Here is a 17,036-nt window from a genome sequence, read left to right on the forward strand (position 1 = left end):
ACAGAGTGGCCGAGTTTGCTTCCGTGACAATTTTTTTACTTGACGCCCCGCTGAAGCGAGCGCTTTGAGACGCGTCCGACTCCACGCGGGAGTGCCGCACCGCAGCCTACCGCGCGCGTCCCGCCTCCCCGTCTCCGAGCAGCCCGAGCCGCCCCCCCCCCCGTTCACAGCAGATTAACCCGGCGTGCGGGACGCTCGATAAAACAGAAGGCCCGCGTTGTCGTCCTCCCGCACCGCCGTTCGGAAATCCGTCAGGACTGACGGGGCCCAGGTCTGACAGAACCTTTCATCTGGCGGCCTCTCGCCTCGCCGGCCCGGCGGCGCTCCATCCTGAGGCTAATAAAGCGACCGTTTCATCACGCAATTAAACTCCCCTCCCAAGGCCGCCGCGTCCATTCAGGAGCGACAGGAGGCTGCTGTCGAGCCCCCGGATAAGCGAGAGAACAAATCAACACATTTAAATTGGAGTTACACATCATTAAATGCCCGCAACCTTGAGCTCCGAGATGCAGTAACTGTAGAAAAAAAAAAGAAAAGCCCTTTTTTCTTTTTTTCCCCCCTTTTTTTTTAACAAATACTATTCTAGAGTGACCTTCAGCGAGGTCTCAGCCATCAATCTGAGACCCGGGTGCCATTCCTCATCCCCCCGGCTTGACAGAATGTATTAAAATGAATTCAGTGCTGCTGATACCGCAGGGGCGCGCGCCGCCACAATCAGCCGCTGTCAGAGCCCGGAGCGCGTAACCCCCCCCCCCCCCCGAAGGGCCCCCCCTCCGGAAACAGGCCGCGTGCCCTCAGAAGAGCAGGAGGGCAGGAGGGCTCACCTCCGTGCCGAGCTCTAACAGCTAATGATCCCACCGCTCCCTCCATCAGACGCCCAGCAAAACCATGGAGGGGGCACAGATGCTCACATGCTCATTTTGAGAAGGGACAACTCAGTAGGGTTAAGTCTTGGAGTGGGAGTATGACTGGATTAATCAAGCAATGAAAGTGGTTTCAGAAACAAGTAGACCTCCGTGTTGGACAACGTTGCTAATGCTCACTGTACTTCCCTCCAAGGTTGAGAAGCCCAGAGGTTAAAGGAATCCCTGTGACTCCCCCAAAGCCCGATATGACCTGTGCAGGGCGTCAGTGAGGATGACTCGCTCACCTTCAGCATCTGCTCGTTCTCGGCAGCGAACAGGGACACCGAGCCGAACACCAGCTTGAAGAGCTTGAGGTAGAGGTTGGAGAGCTCCACGTTGGACCCCATCTCAGGAAGCCTCTCCAGCAGGTATTCCACCAGGATGGTGGCGAACAGCGCCGACGTGGACAGGTTAGCCAGGAAGGAGTTGGCCACGATCTGGATGGGGCGGGGGGGGGCACAGGGAAAGCGTTCACTAACCAACACCGCCCAGTTCCTGGAAGATGTGTCCCAGCACGGCTGAAGGGAAGGCTCACCTGCAAGGCGTAGTTTTTGGAGATCCTCTCCACCATGTAGGGCACGGTGGTCTGGAAGATCTCCTTGAAGGTGAGGGGGTTCATCATGGTGAAAACACCAGCGAAGTGCTCCAGGACCTCCTTCTCCTCCTTCATGCGCACCGTCTGACAGTTGGCCACGCGAATGTAGGTCTGCCCGTTGCCTGCAATCTGTACCTGCCGCGAGGGAGGCTGTCACACAGCGCACACACACACCGCTCTCCCCCACCGTCTCCTCTACCGCGTCACCCGCGCTCAGAAACACCAGGAAACTCTGCACTCATCTTTTATGCCATTTGAAAAAGTTACTTTACACAAACTTGTGAATAAGTCAAATGGGTTGCATAGCATATGTAGTTCCATGCATACTTAATCATTTAAACATAAAGGCAACCCACTGCGAAACACTGTATTTGACAGCAGTAGCCTCAGCAGCTGGGGTACTTTGTTCACTCGTGTACTTTGAAGTACTTTGTTTGTGCAGGTTCACCTATGAGGAGGAAGTCCTACCTGGTAGATATCCAGGGCCTGCATAGCGTACTTCACCAGCTTGATGTAGATCTGAGTCTCTTTGGGTTGCAGTTGCTTGTTAGGAATGAACTGAGCTTCTGTAAAAACAGACACAGAAGGGAAATCGTTATACAGGAGACCCACAGGTGGCCGTATATGTCTGCACACGGCCCCAGACTGGGTGTGGTCCCCCTCACCTCCCGGCGCCTTGCAGGACGTGATGCCCCAGGTGATGGTCTTGACCCCGCACACCAGAGTCTTGACCAGGCTGCGGCAATCCGACACCTGGAACGTCTGCTTGTCTTCCTTCTCCCCTTGCCGGTCGAAGGAGGTGGCAGGGGCCGGGGCAGGTGTGACAGGGGTGGGGGGAGCGGGCGGGGGCAGGGCGGGGGTGGTAGAAGTGGGGGTAGCGGGCACTCCGGGCAAGGCGCCAGCGTCCACCACGCCCATCTCCGACTGCGGCTTGCACTTCTTAAAAATGGTGACCAGCTGGTAGCGGGCAATGGTGTGGAACTTCAGCACAAACACCTGTGAGAACAAAAACGCCCCCTGTTCAGCTCAGGCACAGGGCACCTCCAAAACCCCGCCCCCCGGGTTAACTCCTCCCTCAGGTTATGCAAAACGCTCATGATGACGGACGAGGAAGGCCCGCCCCCTCCCGCACCTCCAGCATCCTCATGAGGATGTCCCTCCCGTTGCCGTTCTCCTGCTCGCTCTTGGAGCGGATGCAGTCCACCAGGTTGAGCAGCAGCTTGCAGGACATGGTCTGGATGCTGCTGGGGAGGGACTCGTCGTCGATGTTCTTGGCGAAGAGCTGCACGGCCAGCGACAGGTCCGTGAGGGGCAGGTTCTGCCGGACGTGGTGCACCAGGTCCGCCAGCGTGCTGTAGGCCAGGGGTCTGCGGCGCGGAGAGAGGCAGCGTTAGGCGGCGGCATCGGGGGCCTACGCGCCGCGCATAAACACCGAGAGCGTCTCCTTCCCCTGCTCTCCAGAGAAAGCAGCACCTGCTAATCGAGGAGCCTGAGCTGAAAGGAAGCGCTCATTTCCTCTTCCCCTCCACATCAGCGAGTAACAGCAGACAGCTGACCCCCCTCTGTGCCATCATATTCTTCAGCTGCACTGACTTTTTTCAGTGGGAAAAAAAATAAAAAAACAACTCTCAACAAGGTCTGTCAATCAGGGTAATGTGATGTGATTTGGAGGGGCTGATCCAATTAGAGCGGGAAGGAGAAATAAAGGATGATGACTGCGGCCGGGATGAGGGGAGTCAGGCTGGCAGGGCCGGGGAGCGGGGCCCTGCCCACGCCCAAGCAGCTCGCTGACAGCGCCAGGACTGGGGGCCCCTGGTGGCCGGGGACGATAATGACTGCCTGACAGCCCGCGCCTCGCACCTGTCTCTCCCCAGTCAGAGCCAGAGCGGACGCGCTCCGCCGACTTCCAATTTCTCTGCACTGACATCGACCCGAGCCCCCGAGCACCTGGAGCTCTGCGGAGGCGCGCGCCGCGTATCCACACAACCGGCTCACAGGCGGTCCTGCAGGGCTACCGCTGCAGGGCGTGATGGAGCTGCAGTCTAAAAGTCTATGAACTGCCAGAGCCTCACTGGTCAGGTTTACCGTGTCAAAAACCATCACGGCTGGTTTCAAAGAAAGGGGTAGAAGGGGCAGGCTTTTCACATGTGGGCTGTTGCGGGTCCAATCACCTGCTTCCCAAAATTTCCCGCCCCCCCTCCCCCACACGCAGGCTCAAAGCGACAATCAAAACGGTGTTTACCTCAGAGTCTCCCGCGCCGTGTACCCCGAGCCGATGAGTATAGACTCGTCGAACAGCTTATCCATGCACGGGATGAACTCTGCAACACAAACGCTTATCGTTAGTTACATCATCACCGTCTAAAGCAAACATGAAGGCAGTTAATCCCGAGGCCGACGCGCAGGAGGCCACCGCAGCCGCCGAAACGCCCCGCGCTCGGTGAACGAGCCGGGGGGGGGGCCCTGGACACGCTTTTCAGTTTCTCCGCAGGCCCATTACGCCCGGACCGTGTTCTCCCATTAGCGCCTGACGGGTGTCACGGGTGCTATGCGGCAGGTAAGCAGTTGTGGCATTCTGAGGGGCTTATTTGGGAACTGGATTTCGTTCCTATGTCCTATAGAGCTTGGGAAGGAGGTGTGAAGTGGGTAAAAACAGACAGAATGTCAGAATCTAAAACAGTCAGAAAAATATTCACTCCCTCTCCACGCTTGGACGGTCACTACTGTTTGGTTCTTCTGCATGGCAGGGGCGCGTGTACAGTATGGATTTGCGGGGCAGTGGTCAGGACGTGGTCAGGACGTGCGGTCCGAGTGACCGCGGGGGGACGTACGGCTGCGCAGGTCGGTGGTCAGGATGTGCTTGGCTGCGATCAGGAGCTCCTTGCGCAGGTGTGCGGTCTCCGAGGGGCAGTTGGACAGCAACTGAAGCATCCCCTTCACCATCTGCTGGGAGTACTTCCCCACCAGATCCTAACACAAGCCGCACACACACACACGCCGGGAGTTAGAACAGAGAGCAGGGGCACAGGCAGGTAAGGACAGCATCGGCGTCAGAGAAGGGCATCGCGGAACAGCACCTGATATATGCGGATAATGTAGGCCAGAAAGGACAGCGTTTTGATTTGGGCTGCAATGAAATCCGCGTACAGCTCCTTGTTGTACAGCTTATGCTGCCTGGAATGAAAAATAACATTGAAATTATTTGGCAAATGAGTTCATTTTCCATTTTCGCAGAAAAAGGTAGAATTTTCCAGGCTTTGCGAACAAAATAAACTGGACTACGATCAATAGATTTAATGACAAAAAATGTACAATCCTTTTTTTTTATATATATAAAAACGTGAGTACCATTTCTATTTTCAAGGGAACTGCCGTCTTTTCATTCAACAGAGCACACCATAGCCTTCTAGACATGCAAAGCACATGTGGATTTTACGTGTATACAAACAGCAAAGGGTTCTACCAGCACTCCATTAAGTGCCCTAGTAGAATCACATTTTTGTATAAATATGATGTGATCCTCATTGGTTTTGCATACCTTCTACTCACTCCAATCTACTTTTGGTTATCATACTTGATCACATGAATTTAAATCAGCCAAGCTACAATTACTGGATATTTTACCAATATAGCCTAAAGCCAATTTCAAAGCACAGTGGTCACAATTACAAAATTCAATGTTCTAACAGGACTATAATGCTATCATAGTGGATTTTCCACTTCGACCATCTGCTGCACTCCAGCGCCCCCTACTGGTGGCAGGGAGAAATGGTCACTTAATTACTTCACTGAAGGCTGTTACTAGCTGAAATATTGGCTTGCTGGTTGAAACGGACAAAATGTCTTGACGTCTTAAACTAAATAACAGGTATCAGTTCCTGAATAGACTAGAGGAAAGCAAACATGCTGAAATGGATGAACAGCAGCGTATTGAGAAGGGCATGCTCAGACGCAGCATAAGACTGCAGAGAGGAGGGTGGGCGTGGACACTGACCGAGCCTGCGGGGACACCTGCAGCATTATGGTGTTCATGATGAGGGGCACGAACTCCGACACCACGTTGTGAATGTTGAGCTTGTAGAGCTGGGTGGGAACACACAGCAGTGAGGTCAGAACAGGGCCTACCCTCCCACTCAGTGACATATCCACTTTATCCCCCGCACCAGAGCCTAGCTCACATCAACCGCACAGAGAGAGCTCCAGAGGACAGCAGGAGCCTAAATATGACATCACTCAACAATTAGTTTGTTCAGCTTTGGAATACCATTACAGTACCAAAAACAAGTGAGCATGCAGATCTCTTCTATAAATGGAGAAATGTGGGGGGTAAATTATTTTGATAGTCAATTTGGGAAGAAATATGAGTGTGCAAATATACATTACATGTGAACAAACACCCGTGTAGTTTTTTTTGTCACTTAAAAGGCACATTGTGATTAAAAGCAGATGTGTAGTTCGATCCATTAAATACAGTTAATGCACATTAGCAAAGAAAGATGGGTACATCTTCCCATCACACTAGACTAGAGTTAACACTATTAAAATGTGACCTGGGTCAAGGACTGCTCAGTACAGGAGCCTGGCTGTGTTACAGTGCTGCTCAGTACAGGAGCCTGGCTGTGTTACAGTGCTGCTCAGTACAGGAGCCTGGCTGTGTTACAGTGCTGCTCAGTACAGGAGCCTGGCTGTGTTACAGTGCTGCTCAGTACAGGAGCCTGACTGTGTTACAGTGCTGCTCAGTACAGGAGCCTGGCTGTGTTACAGTGCTGCTCAGTACAGGAGCCTGGCTGTGTTACAGTGCTGCTCAGTACAGGAGCCTGACTGTGGTACAGTGCTGCTCAGTACAGGAGCCTGGCTGTGTTACAGTGCTGCTCAGTACAGGAGCCTGGCTGTGTTACAGTGCTGCTCAGTACAGGAGCCTGGCTGTGTTACAGTGCTGCTCAGTACAGGAGCCTGACTGTGTTACAGTGCTGCTCAGTACAGGAGCCTGACTGTGTTACAGTGCTGCTCAGTACAGGAGCCTGACTGTGGTATAGTGCTGCTCAGTACAGGAGCCTGACTGTGGTACAGTGCTGCTCAGTACAGGAGCCTGACTGTGGTACAGTGCTGCTCAGTACAGGAGCCTGGCTGTGTTACAGTGCTGCTCAGTACAGGAGCCTGGCTGTGTTACAGTGCTGCTCAGTACAGGAGCCTGGCTGTGTTACAGTGCTGCTCAGTACAGGAGCCTGACTGTGTTACAGTGCTGCTCAGTACAGGAGCCTGACTGTGGTACAGTGCTGCAGACCCCAGCTCACTCACCTGGTACATGAGCACCACGATGATGGGCAGTTCCGCCAGCACCTTGAGGGACAGGGAGCCCCTGGGGATGATGGTGTGCTGGAGACAGAAAATAAGGACATTCAGGACAGGGACATGTTATACTGTTACACACATGTAACACAAGGCAATGCCCCAAGACTGCATAAATATCGCATTACAGGATTACATGTGTCCAGTATCACAGCATTTAACCCCCCCCCCCCCCCCATCCCCCCACCCCCCCCCCCCCTCATATTTTTCCAACTGCACCCCCGAAGCAAGCATAGACTGAAAAGAAACAGAACTGGAAGCAGAAAAAATGGTGAGGTAAAAACACAATGATCGACCAGCATAATCAGTGTTTTTGCATGAAGTGAGGTCCTACAGAACTGAAGCTGGAAGAGTGTCTCATTTCCATCAGAGCCAATTCATGCCACAACTTCTGATTACTATGCGCAGCCTCTACTTAAATCCTGAATAATAGCATATTTACATATTTACATAACCATATCCCATTCTCTCACTGGACTAATGACAGTAATTATTCCCAAACAGAGTGAGATCCAGCAGAGAGGCACTCTGTTCCGAGCTGAATGAATAGCGAAGCATGAAAAAGAGCCACTTCTCTTACATGGCGACCAAAGGAGCTGTGACAAAAAATAAAAATATAGCCACTCTTCATGAGAAAAATTTAGCTTGACAGTACGACAGGCCATCATGAAAAGGGAGGCGCACAGGACAAGATGTTTCTAAGGAAACGAGTGACACGTGAGGCAGCGCTTTAACGTAACCCTGTGTGGAAAAGGTGCGGTTCAGCAATGCCCGGGTGAGAGCGTCTGACGGTCGACACGAGCGCGGGCCGAACGGACACTGACCGTGCGCGTCTCGCTGTCCTCCCTCTCCGGCGCGGTCTTCACCACCACGGAGGTGATCATGCCCACCATTTCCGGGGAGGGCACCGTGTTCTCGGCGATCACCTGCGGGTTCTCGAAGTAGCGCGCCTGCGGGGGGGGGGGGGGGGGGGGGGGGGGGGCACACAGAGCAATTGATCAGGGCAACCGTCACACACAGCCTCTCTCTTTCTCACTCACTCACTCACTCACTCACTCACTCACTCACTCACTCACTCACTCACTCACTCACTCACACACTCACACACTCACACACTCACACACTCACTCACACACTCACACACTCACACACTCACTCACACACTCACACACTCACACACTCACTCACACACTCACACACTCACACACTCACTCACACACTCACACACTCACTCACACACACACCTGCGGCTCGACGCCCACCCCGCCGCTCACTTACCACCACTTTCGGCAGCTCTTTGTAAATCTGCTTCACAAAGTCCAAAAAGTGATGAATCTGGAGTAGAGGGGTTACGAAGAGAGAGACGAGTTAATCTATGACCGCTGTTCGACAACAAAGCGCCTCCGTTAAATCCAAACTTTGATCTGGGCCGATGGATCGATTTCATCGGGACTGTCAAAGCCGGTCTTCGCATCAAAAGAAAATGGACGTCTAGGCTTGGAGTACAAAGGGAAGGGTGAGGCCTGGACATCCCTTACCTCCTGTGTGATCTGGGGCCGGAACTGTTTGTGTAGCTCGATGATTATGCGCAAGCAGATCAGCACATTCTCCTCGCTCTCAATCTGAAACAAACACGCAGAGCAGTCACCGCCTAGCTACAGAAAGGGGGACATATCGCCACTGAAGGACTGCGGTCATTAACTCCTTTGACATCTTATTTCCTGCTTGCCAGCCCAATTTCTCTGCCCTGGATTCCAAACCATTTCTCCCCCAGTCATTAAAATCAAAGTATGCTAGTTACACCATGCATACACTTTTGTGAAAATTAAAACCCAAGCGAACAGTAGGCAGGACAACAGACAGGACTAGCCATCCTCCCAGCCATGCATTGGCAGAAAGTGTGATATCACACTAACGGAACAGAGACGCGACCGCATGTACTCTCACACAAACGGTCCATTTGAGGTACCCAACACACTTCCATCAACAGACTGAGCAGAGAAGCGTACCTCCAAGAAGCGGAACATGACGGAGAGGATGTTCTTGATGTGAGGACGCAGGTGCTCATTGGTGGGAATGCGGTGGATAATCTCAAGGACCAGTTTCCTCAGTTGCTGCAATAAGGACAAGTTCTCACTAAAAGCCATCTTTAATACTGCACTGTCAAAGTGTGTGAGACACAACAACCAAATAAAAGTGCGTTGGCAAGACTGTAAGTGAAGCAGAGAGGCCCAGGTGTTGGGGGTGCAGTCACCTGAGTGGGCTTCTCCTGTAGGAACTGGACCTCTCCATCCTGCAGGAAGGTGAGGAAGCGTGGGATGATGTGCTCCAGGAAGGTGGAGTACTGGGGCGATGATGTCACATTCTAAACAGACAGACGCATGATGACGCACACGCAGGGACCGTTCCTCTTCAAACACACTTCAAAAAAGGAGCTTCAGTAAAGATAAATATGAAAAGTGTCATGCGTACCTCAAAGTTCTCGCTGACCTCTTGCATCATCTTCAGTTTGGTCTCATCGGCTGAGGAGTGAAAGCAATCAGCAGGTGCTCTAGCAGTGCAACGCAAACCTGTTCATCTCAGCAGAAGCACTCAGATCTTATCAGTTTTACTTTCACCGCCCAGAGTTATAGGTACATTACACTCAAGCCTCAGATTCTCTCACACACACACACACACACACACACACAACATGCGTACCTTTTTCTTGGGCTAAAGCAAATCGCTCTCATCATTTAGCTTCTGTTCATAACCATTTTCCTGCTAATATAACATTTGGCATTTTTGAGAATGCCAATTTCCATTTAGTTGCCATACGGTCTTGAGAATGCAATAATGAAAGCCACAGGTGTGTTCACTCACGTGTGTTGTTGTCTGTGAGTGCTGCCACAAACTGAAGGTACTTCTTCATCAGAGTAGTCTGGTCCACCACAGTGGGGCTGGGCGTAGGCACAAAGGCCATGGTTCCAGCTGGGAGAGACAGGGTTGCGACGGAGTAGGGCAGACAGAGCCTGCGACGATCTTACAGAGAATTCATGTCCGCTCTGCACATAAACATAAAATAAATAAAACTCGGTGATTGCTCTATACAGTGTTGACACACGTAACGAAATATGAACTTTACAGGTACTTTCGGCCCGTTTCACGTTTCAACGATGAGAAGTTAATTCCAGTCAAAAGTGACGAAAGGCAACTGCCAGATAATTTGCAGTAACTTTATTCAGCTTGCGAGCTAATGAACCAGCAGTTTACCTCTCGTTCATAAACTTTTCACATTTCAAACAACGCTATAGTCAATACATGGTCATCAACAACATACAGATGCGATTGTGTCTCAAAACCAAGTCCAGGAACATGCAAACTCCGTAACGACAAACTTAGCAAAGCACACATCAGTCGTTAAACACATGTTCAACGGCTAAAGCAAATAAGATCCAATATATAATGCAGCAGTTGCAGTCAAAGATTCAGATGTTGCCAGGTTTAACAGCACCTTTACATAGAAAACTAGGAAACTACAAACCGATTCATGCAGCCAATTATTCACATTTTTTGGCATTCGTTCTTGATAGCCATAACTTTAATGCGCTGCCTTAACAACGAACATACTTTTTATTCAATTGTTAAATAACAACAACAGATAATTTATCACTACTGGTTTGGCTTGGATTGTGTGTTCGCTAACTACCTATTAGCTATCAGCTAGTTAAAGGCATCCAGTACCAGCTCATTTTAAAGTCAGTTTACGTCACTCGAGCAGGCTGGCGAGCTCGCTATGCAACTCCGGGTAAAATTGTGCATGGCGCCAACAAAATCGCAACAGCAAACCTCTGGCATGTGCTTCAAAATTATTTCAAAGTTAGCGACTTATGGGTCCTTCCACGATTAGCCAACGTAGCAATACTGATAAGCAGCTAGTTATCAGGCTATGTAGCAAACTAGCGGTAAGTTTGCTAGCTACGCCAACAGCAGCTAGCTAGCTCCATCCTTAAAGAAAGACCCCGCTTTCTTTTGCCCCTCCTCTCCCCATGCTAGCAACCTAGCTACATAGCTAAATATCTTAACGCACGAAGTCTTCACAAACCATAACACATTTACTCACAAATTTTCTGAACAAGGATGAGCTACATAATAATACATATCTGAATACGACAGCCAAGAAAATGGATTTACGGTATTAACTGGGGAGAAAGTAGCGACCACATTCGAACTTACCGACCACACAGACAGGAAACAGTTTTCCTATAACTTCCGCCCAATAGAATGTAGTACCGGTCAACTACTGTTCTTGTATCAAAACGCTATCATTTTTCAACTGGTATTTATCAAAGGCTAGTTCAGTTTAAGGGTTTAAAAGATAAAATATATTAGCATAAATACATTTATTTATTTATTTCAAAGTCCGTTTTCTATTTTTAAATTATTTTTATTACTATATTACCTGGCGGAAAGACAAATGGGATTTCAAAGGTAGTAGTAAGACCATCGAAAACGATGGTCTTCGTGTTCTTCCTCTGTTCATGATTCTAATTTAAGAAATTTAAATTAATATTATAGTATCAGATATGTTAAAGATTCAACAACAATAAACTCTAGAAGAATCACATACAATGTATGTTTACTTAATACAATTGTGCATTTTATTTAATTTTTTAAAAGTGCATGATTGCCACAGCCCAGTTGAAGAATATGAATTTGATAATGGTGAAATGGTTCACTTGAACTTCTGCACTATAAATTCAGACAAAGATAACAAAATAGCGTAGTCTGCTTTTTGTCCAAGAATCTGCTGTTATGCGGTATCATTTGTAATGTTAGAATTCAAATGCTTGGATCGATCCAAGGAGCAGTAAAAAAAAAAAATTCACCCTTATATTTTATTTTTAAAAATACAAACTCACACACATTAAAAACATGCAAATGCTGTATATACATCTATAGTATGTATCATTAAACATCTTGATGTGACCAAAAATAGTGGGACCAAATGTAGCCATGTTGCATTTAGTGTGGAGTTACTGAGGAGGCCACATTTATCTGTCCTTGCATGATTTTAGTCAAAGGTTATACTGATGCAGAGAGGACTGGATATTGTGTCCAGGTTGTATTATCTTATTCAGAAGTTTAATGAATTTAAATACATCAAAGACTGAGCTATAAATATATATCTACATTGTGTGAATAGCAATTTATATATTTTGACATATCAGATAAATGAAAATTATACATAGGCTAGCTATAAGTTCAAGCCTGCAAGCATCACAAAACCCAAAGAGCCTTAGCCAATGTATTCAATATTGAGTGTGTGAACACTTAAAATGCAAACTAAATGCAAATAGGAGAACTTTAATCTTAAATTAATTGAATGTAAAATGGGGTATTACCTTCCACTGGGATGATGGGACTTAAGGAATTAAGACAGCGATTTAAAATACTACGTAACCAGGGCAAGTACTTTCACAAAGGCAAATACATATCCATAATCTTGTGCAGGAACTTCGCAACAACAAGAAAAGCCAAAGTAGGAAAACAATACCATCAACACATTGCTTTATGCTCATTCATGATTTATTTATTTTAATACACTGCTTGTGGATTAGGCGTAAAAAATCATTTGGGAATATAACAGCTGTGCTCTGGTTTTTCGTTATTCTTATTCTTATTATTATTATTATTATTATTATTATTATTATTAATCCTTTTTAATTTAGCGAGGACAAGATCAAAGAAACTGCAATCATGGTGGAAAATCAGGCTGGCCAATCAAGTAAAAATGTTATATTTATGCAAATATTTTTTAAAGTCAAAACCCTGAATTTAATTTTACTTGGTAATTTAGCTTATTTTTGCTTTTGCGTTAAAAAATAATAGAGAATAAAACTGTTAGACTGGAACAACAACATGACTAGATTTAAAAAAATATATAGAGCCATCAAATAATTCTGAAAATACCATGGATGGTTAGAGCAATTTAGATCCAACTACAGAGAATAGGTCAAGAAAGGGATTATGTGGGAACATACAGCAATATTTAAATATTTTACACTTAATACAATTTTAAAAACCACACAGTTTGAAAGTCCATTCCAGTGTTGATATGTATGCACAGAAAGAACATGAAAAGTTCAATCAGCTTACTGTCTACATACATAAGCTTTGTAGTGAGTATATAACTGATAAAACTGATAGATATTGACATGCTACAAGCAGCCAACTCTCCTAATGGCACTGCATACTGAAAAAACATCACAATAATTTGTAATAATTATTTTCTGTACCATTAGATGGTGGTCAATAAGCAAATTTCCTGTGTGTATGCTGTATACTGAAACTATCTCTCATTACCTGTTACCTGCTACTGGTAATCTGCAAACTAATTCTCCTGTAAATCCTGTATGCATGTTTGAAATTATTTGTCATACCATTAGATGGCAGTCTGTGAATAAAGTGTCCCAAAGGAACCGCATTCAGAGCAAACCTTTTGCAATAATTTCTTGTACCACTAGATGGGAGTCTGTGCAAAGTATATCTTTTCAGGCAAGCGCTGCTTGCAAGGTAAAGGTAGATGGCGAGTTAGGCTTAGGCTACTGTAAGAAAATAAAAAATAGTTAATTTTCTGTGAATTATATTGAATGTGATGTTGAATTGTGCATTTGCTTGCAATACTGCATAAAATACTGCATGTTTATTAGCTCTAAATCAGTTTTCAGTGTACACAGTTTCTATGTGTTTTCATGTCATGCTGTGCTTACGACAAACTTGTGAAAACTTGCGCCCTGACAATAATCCCTATAACTCTCCTGTTTCAGCTTCAAATAAACCAATTTTTTATCACAGTGGAATGAATGTAACTCTCTGGTTTCACCTATGTTTAAGTTTAAATTGTCATAAACCTTGGCTCTGGTAACCTTGAGCGCAGTGGGCCCAATAGCAGGGCTTTGGCCTGAAGAGCTGAAAACAGTTTGAAGAGTCTGAATGCTACTGTACCAGGAGTTTTTGATATTGTTTAAGTTTTAGTGTATATTCTATTAGCCCAAACCGTTTTTATTTGTGGGGAATGACATTTTAGGAACTAACAGATGTTTTGTAGAACCTGCAGGCTGTTTAATGGCTGTGTTAGGGCATTTGTGAATTTGTAGTGTTTACAGCAAAAATACACTTCAAGTAACTCCAAAGTAGCTTGTACAAAGACATTATGTTACCAGAGGCTTTACATTTGAATACAATATTGCTTTGCATGTTAAATTTTATTTTGCATTTATACCCAATTATAAATATAAATATGTTTGATTTCATACTGTTACTTTCCATGTGTGCAGTGGTCTCTGGTGTCCATAGAAAATAGTGCCAACCGAAAATTGAGATTAAATTTAATTATTTGAAAAATAATCAGGTTATATACCTCTGGAGGCACAATGTCACTGTACAGGCTGCCATGGAGCTACTCATAATGATCACTTTACTATGCATGGACATGTTTCTAAGAGTTCATAGAGGACATCATTGAACTCAGAAAATGAAAGAGAATACTTACTATGAAAGCGGATGGGGTTTTGTTCAGTGCTGTAGACTATCCAACAAAGCTCTTTCTTCAGAAACATGACTATTTTTTAAAGAAATCCTATCTCTGGGTCTGTGATTCTGAAAGCACTGGGTTTCTGATTACTGAAACCCTGAAATGGCCCTGGGGCCTGGGCTTGTAATCTCCAATTTACCCACCCCTGTTCGGGAATGACAGCAGAATCCCAGCAAATCACTTAAGCAACAGGCTTGGCCACACTGTTTTGTTTCAATCTACTTTCTACTTTGCGTTTGCCCATTCTCAGATGTACTTTGCAAAAATGTGTGAAATGCCTGTTTACAGAAAACCTGTTAGCTCCTTAGTGATATGCAAAATGTATTTTTTCATCCTATAGGGGGTTCAAGTATGTGCTGCAGTGATATGTATTTTTTTTTTCAACTTCTCATGAAGTAAACACACAAGATCACAGTAGTAATGGATGAAATTTGAAAATTGTGGGCAGTCCCAGCGCAGTTTCATGGTATGTATTGGATGGATTATATGATAATTGATGAAAATTTGGATTTTAATCACATTTTATAGCAGCTGCCTCCTTAACTTTCCCCAGTTTAATTAAATTTTACTAGTTGTGTCTAGCTGTGCCACTGCATATCTGGACCTGGGATATATCAGTGCTTCTCCAGTGTAACACCCCTTGAGCTTGTGATTAATTTCCTCTCTTCAGGCCACACTCTACTACAGGAAAGCTAACATGCTGGCAACCCATGGAGCCCTGGCATGTCATTGGGAAGACCGAATGCAGGGCTGTATAATTCAGTTCCTGGAGAGCTGATGAGCATGCTGGTTTTGGATCCAATTACTCTGGATTGATTTTTTGTACCGCTATATACACAAATGCTAAGGGGCTCTTTATTAGAACACTGAAAATTGTTTTACCATGGATGCACATGCAGTTTAAAGCTGTTTAGCTCATAGTTTAATTAAATTAGTCAGATATTACAAATTATTGGGCATATTAAATAATTAGGTGCAGTAGTTGACCCCAAACAGATGAGATCTCATGGTGCAACCCTGATCTAATACCACAGTAAACTGAAGAAACCATGACTTAAACCCACCCTATCCATGGAAGGATGGAGCCAGTTATGTTCTCCCACAGCAGACTGGTACAATGCTGTAGGTCCCAGCCAGTGCTCACAGCAAGCTTCTTACATCCAAACAGTCACATGGGAGCTCACCGCATGCTCAGTTTTTGATTGATGATCAAATGCTTGGGTTGGACTTTTTGAAAATATTAAGATTTGAAAAAGAAATTTTGACAAAGAAAAATAATGATGTTCAAATGCACTCCTGCTGCCTGCATGAGTCATAAAACGCTTTGCTCACAGGAAATACATTTATTGGAATAACCTTAGCCATATTTGATTTCCAATCATCTATTTTTTTAAAAATACTAATTTAAAGATCTGATATAGATTTGTCAGTCGAAAAGACCTCACCATCAACAAGCAAATATTTCAAGTGCAAATATTCCTTCATTCATAGTTGTCACATTTCAATTGTGGTCCAAATGGTGCAAGCATGGTTGGGAATATATGCAAATTTGATCTGAATAAATTAAAATGATGGACACCAAAAGCAATTTAATATACCTCATTTTTAATTACAAGATAAGATTGAGAATTCTAGAAATTTTAGAAGTCTAATTGAAGCACTGTTTTTACTTGGAAAATTCACAACATGTTTTTAAACCATGAGGTTTTTGAAATATGTCTTGCTTGCAACAATTGCGGCACCAATTATATTGGAACCTGTTGGAATTTTTAATTAGTATAAATAGAACTGTGCAATTACAAAAATGTACTTGTCATGCAAGGCCATGAGAAACATGACATGCATGTGTGCAGACCGTGCATTCAGCTCTGTGCAATCTGGTAATGTGGCAGGATAGCCTGAATGGAGGGCACAATTTCATAGCTTTATGATCAGAGTACAAGAGAAGGCAAATACAAGGAGTCCAAAATTATGAGGACACAAAATGACATACAAAATGAGGAATTTCTATATCTTTCCTTCCCCTCATAATGAAGTGTTATCCTGATGTCTTAAGGTTTTTTACTATAACCTTTATGAATGGAAATGGGGGTGTGATTTTCAATTCCATTTAAGGGTTCTTTCTAAAATGCAATCATTTCTTAATTCCACAGTCAATCTAATAGTGAATGCTTCTTTAAGATGTAGCCTACTATAAGAGGTCACTTTATCAGTGGTAGGATTGAGGTTATCGCTGAGAAGACGATGTTATACAGAAGCTTATCACTTCTGATTAAAACAGTAAATGTCATAGGCATGAGCAGGTAAAGAAAATGAAATATGGGATTTGGATTTGATGTGTACACCTCTATCTAATCTTCTGTTAATGGCTGGATTCATTTATTTTTACAGTATGATGTAATATACCAGCCATTATGAGGTTAACGGACTAAAAATAGAATATGTTGCAGGTGCTGGATTATAAAACATTACAAAATGTTGAAGTAAAATCAAAAGAATTTTACATGAAAATGAAAAAATTGGGTGCAATACCAGGATATTGTATGACATTGTAAAATATTGCTTAATCTGGTGTTCAAGTCTGTTTCAGGGGCATTTTCTTCACTTAATC

The 17,036-nt window shown here is 45.3% G+C and overlaps 1 protein-coding gene across 7 annotated transcripts in view; it reads right to left on the minus strand.

Annotated features, from left to right (window-relative positions):
• trrap (transformation/transcription domain-associated protein) overlaps positions 1-11,106 on the minus strand; it is a 100,269-nt gene extending 89,163 nt beyond the window's left edge. For 2 of the 7 annotated variants that reach the window (XM_035404682.1, XM_035404675.1), the window contains exons 1-18: positions 11,065-11,106; positions 9,712-9,893; positions 9,322-9,371; positions 9,104-9,214; positions 8,859-8,963; positions 8,388-8,471; positions 8,128-8,184; positions 7,674-7,799; positions 6,799-6,876; positions 5,495-5,583; positions 4,578-4,674; positions 4,332-4,470; positions 3,743-3,821; positions 2,633-2,867; positions 2,166-2,496; positions 1,969-2,066; positions 1,441-1,635; positions 1,151-1,342 (exon numbers count right to left, since the gene is read on the minus strand). In XM_035404682.1, coding sequence (XP_035260573.1) covers positions 1,151-1,342; positions 1,441-1,635; positions 1,969-2,066; positions 2,166-2,496; positions 2,633-2,867; positions 3,743-3,821; positions 4,332-4,470; positions 4,578-4,674; positions 5,495-5,583; positions 6,799-6,876; positions 7,674-7,799; positions 8,128-8,184; positions 8,388-8,471; positions 8,859-8,963; positions 9,104-9,214; positions 9,322-9,371; positions 9,712-9,811 — 2,166 coding nt within the window. In that variant the 5' untranslated portion in view covers positions 9,812-9,893; positions 11,065-11,106. The other 5 variants (XM_035404681.1, XM_035404676.1, XM_035404677.1 and 2 more) reach the window with 5 other exon arrangements.
• Positions 11,107-17,036: the final 5,930 nt, after the last annotated feature.

This window comes from Anguilla anguilla, chromosome 2 (genome assembly GCF_013347855.1).
Source record: "Anguilla anguilla isolate fAngAng1 chromosome 2, fAngAng1.pri, whole genome shotgun sequence".
Taxonomy (NCBI): Eukaryota; Metazoa; Chordata; class Actinopteri; order Anguilliformes; family Anguillidae; genus Anguilla; species Anguilla anguilla.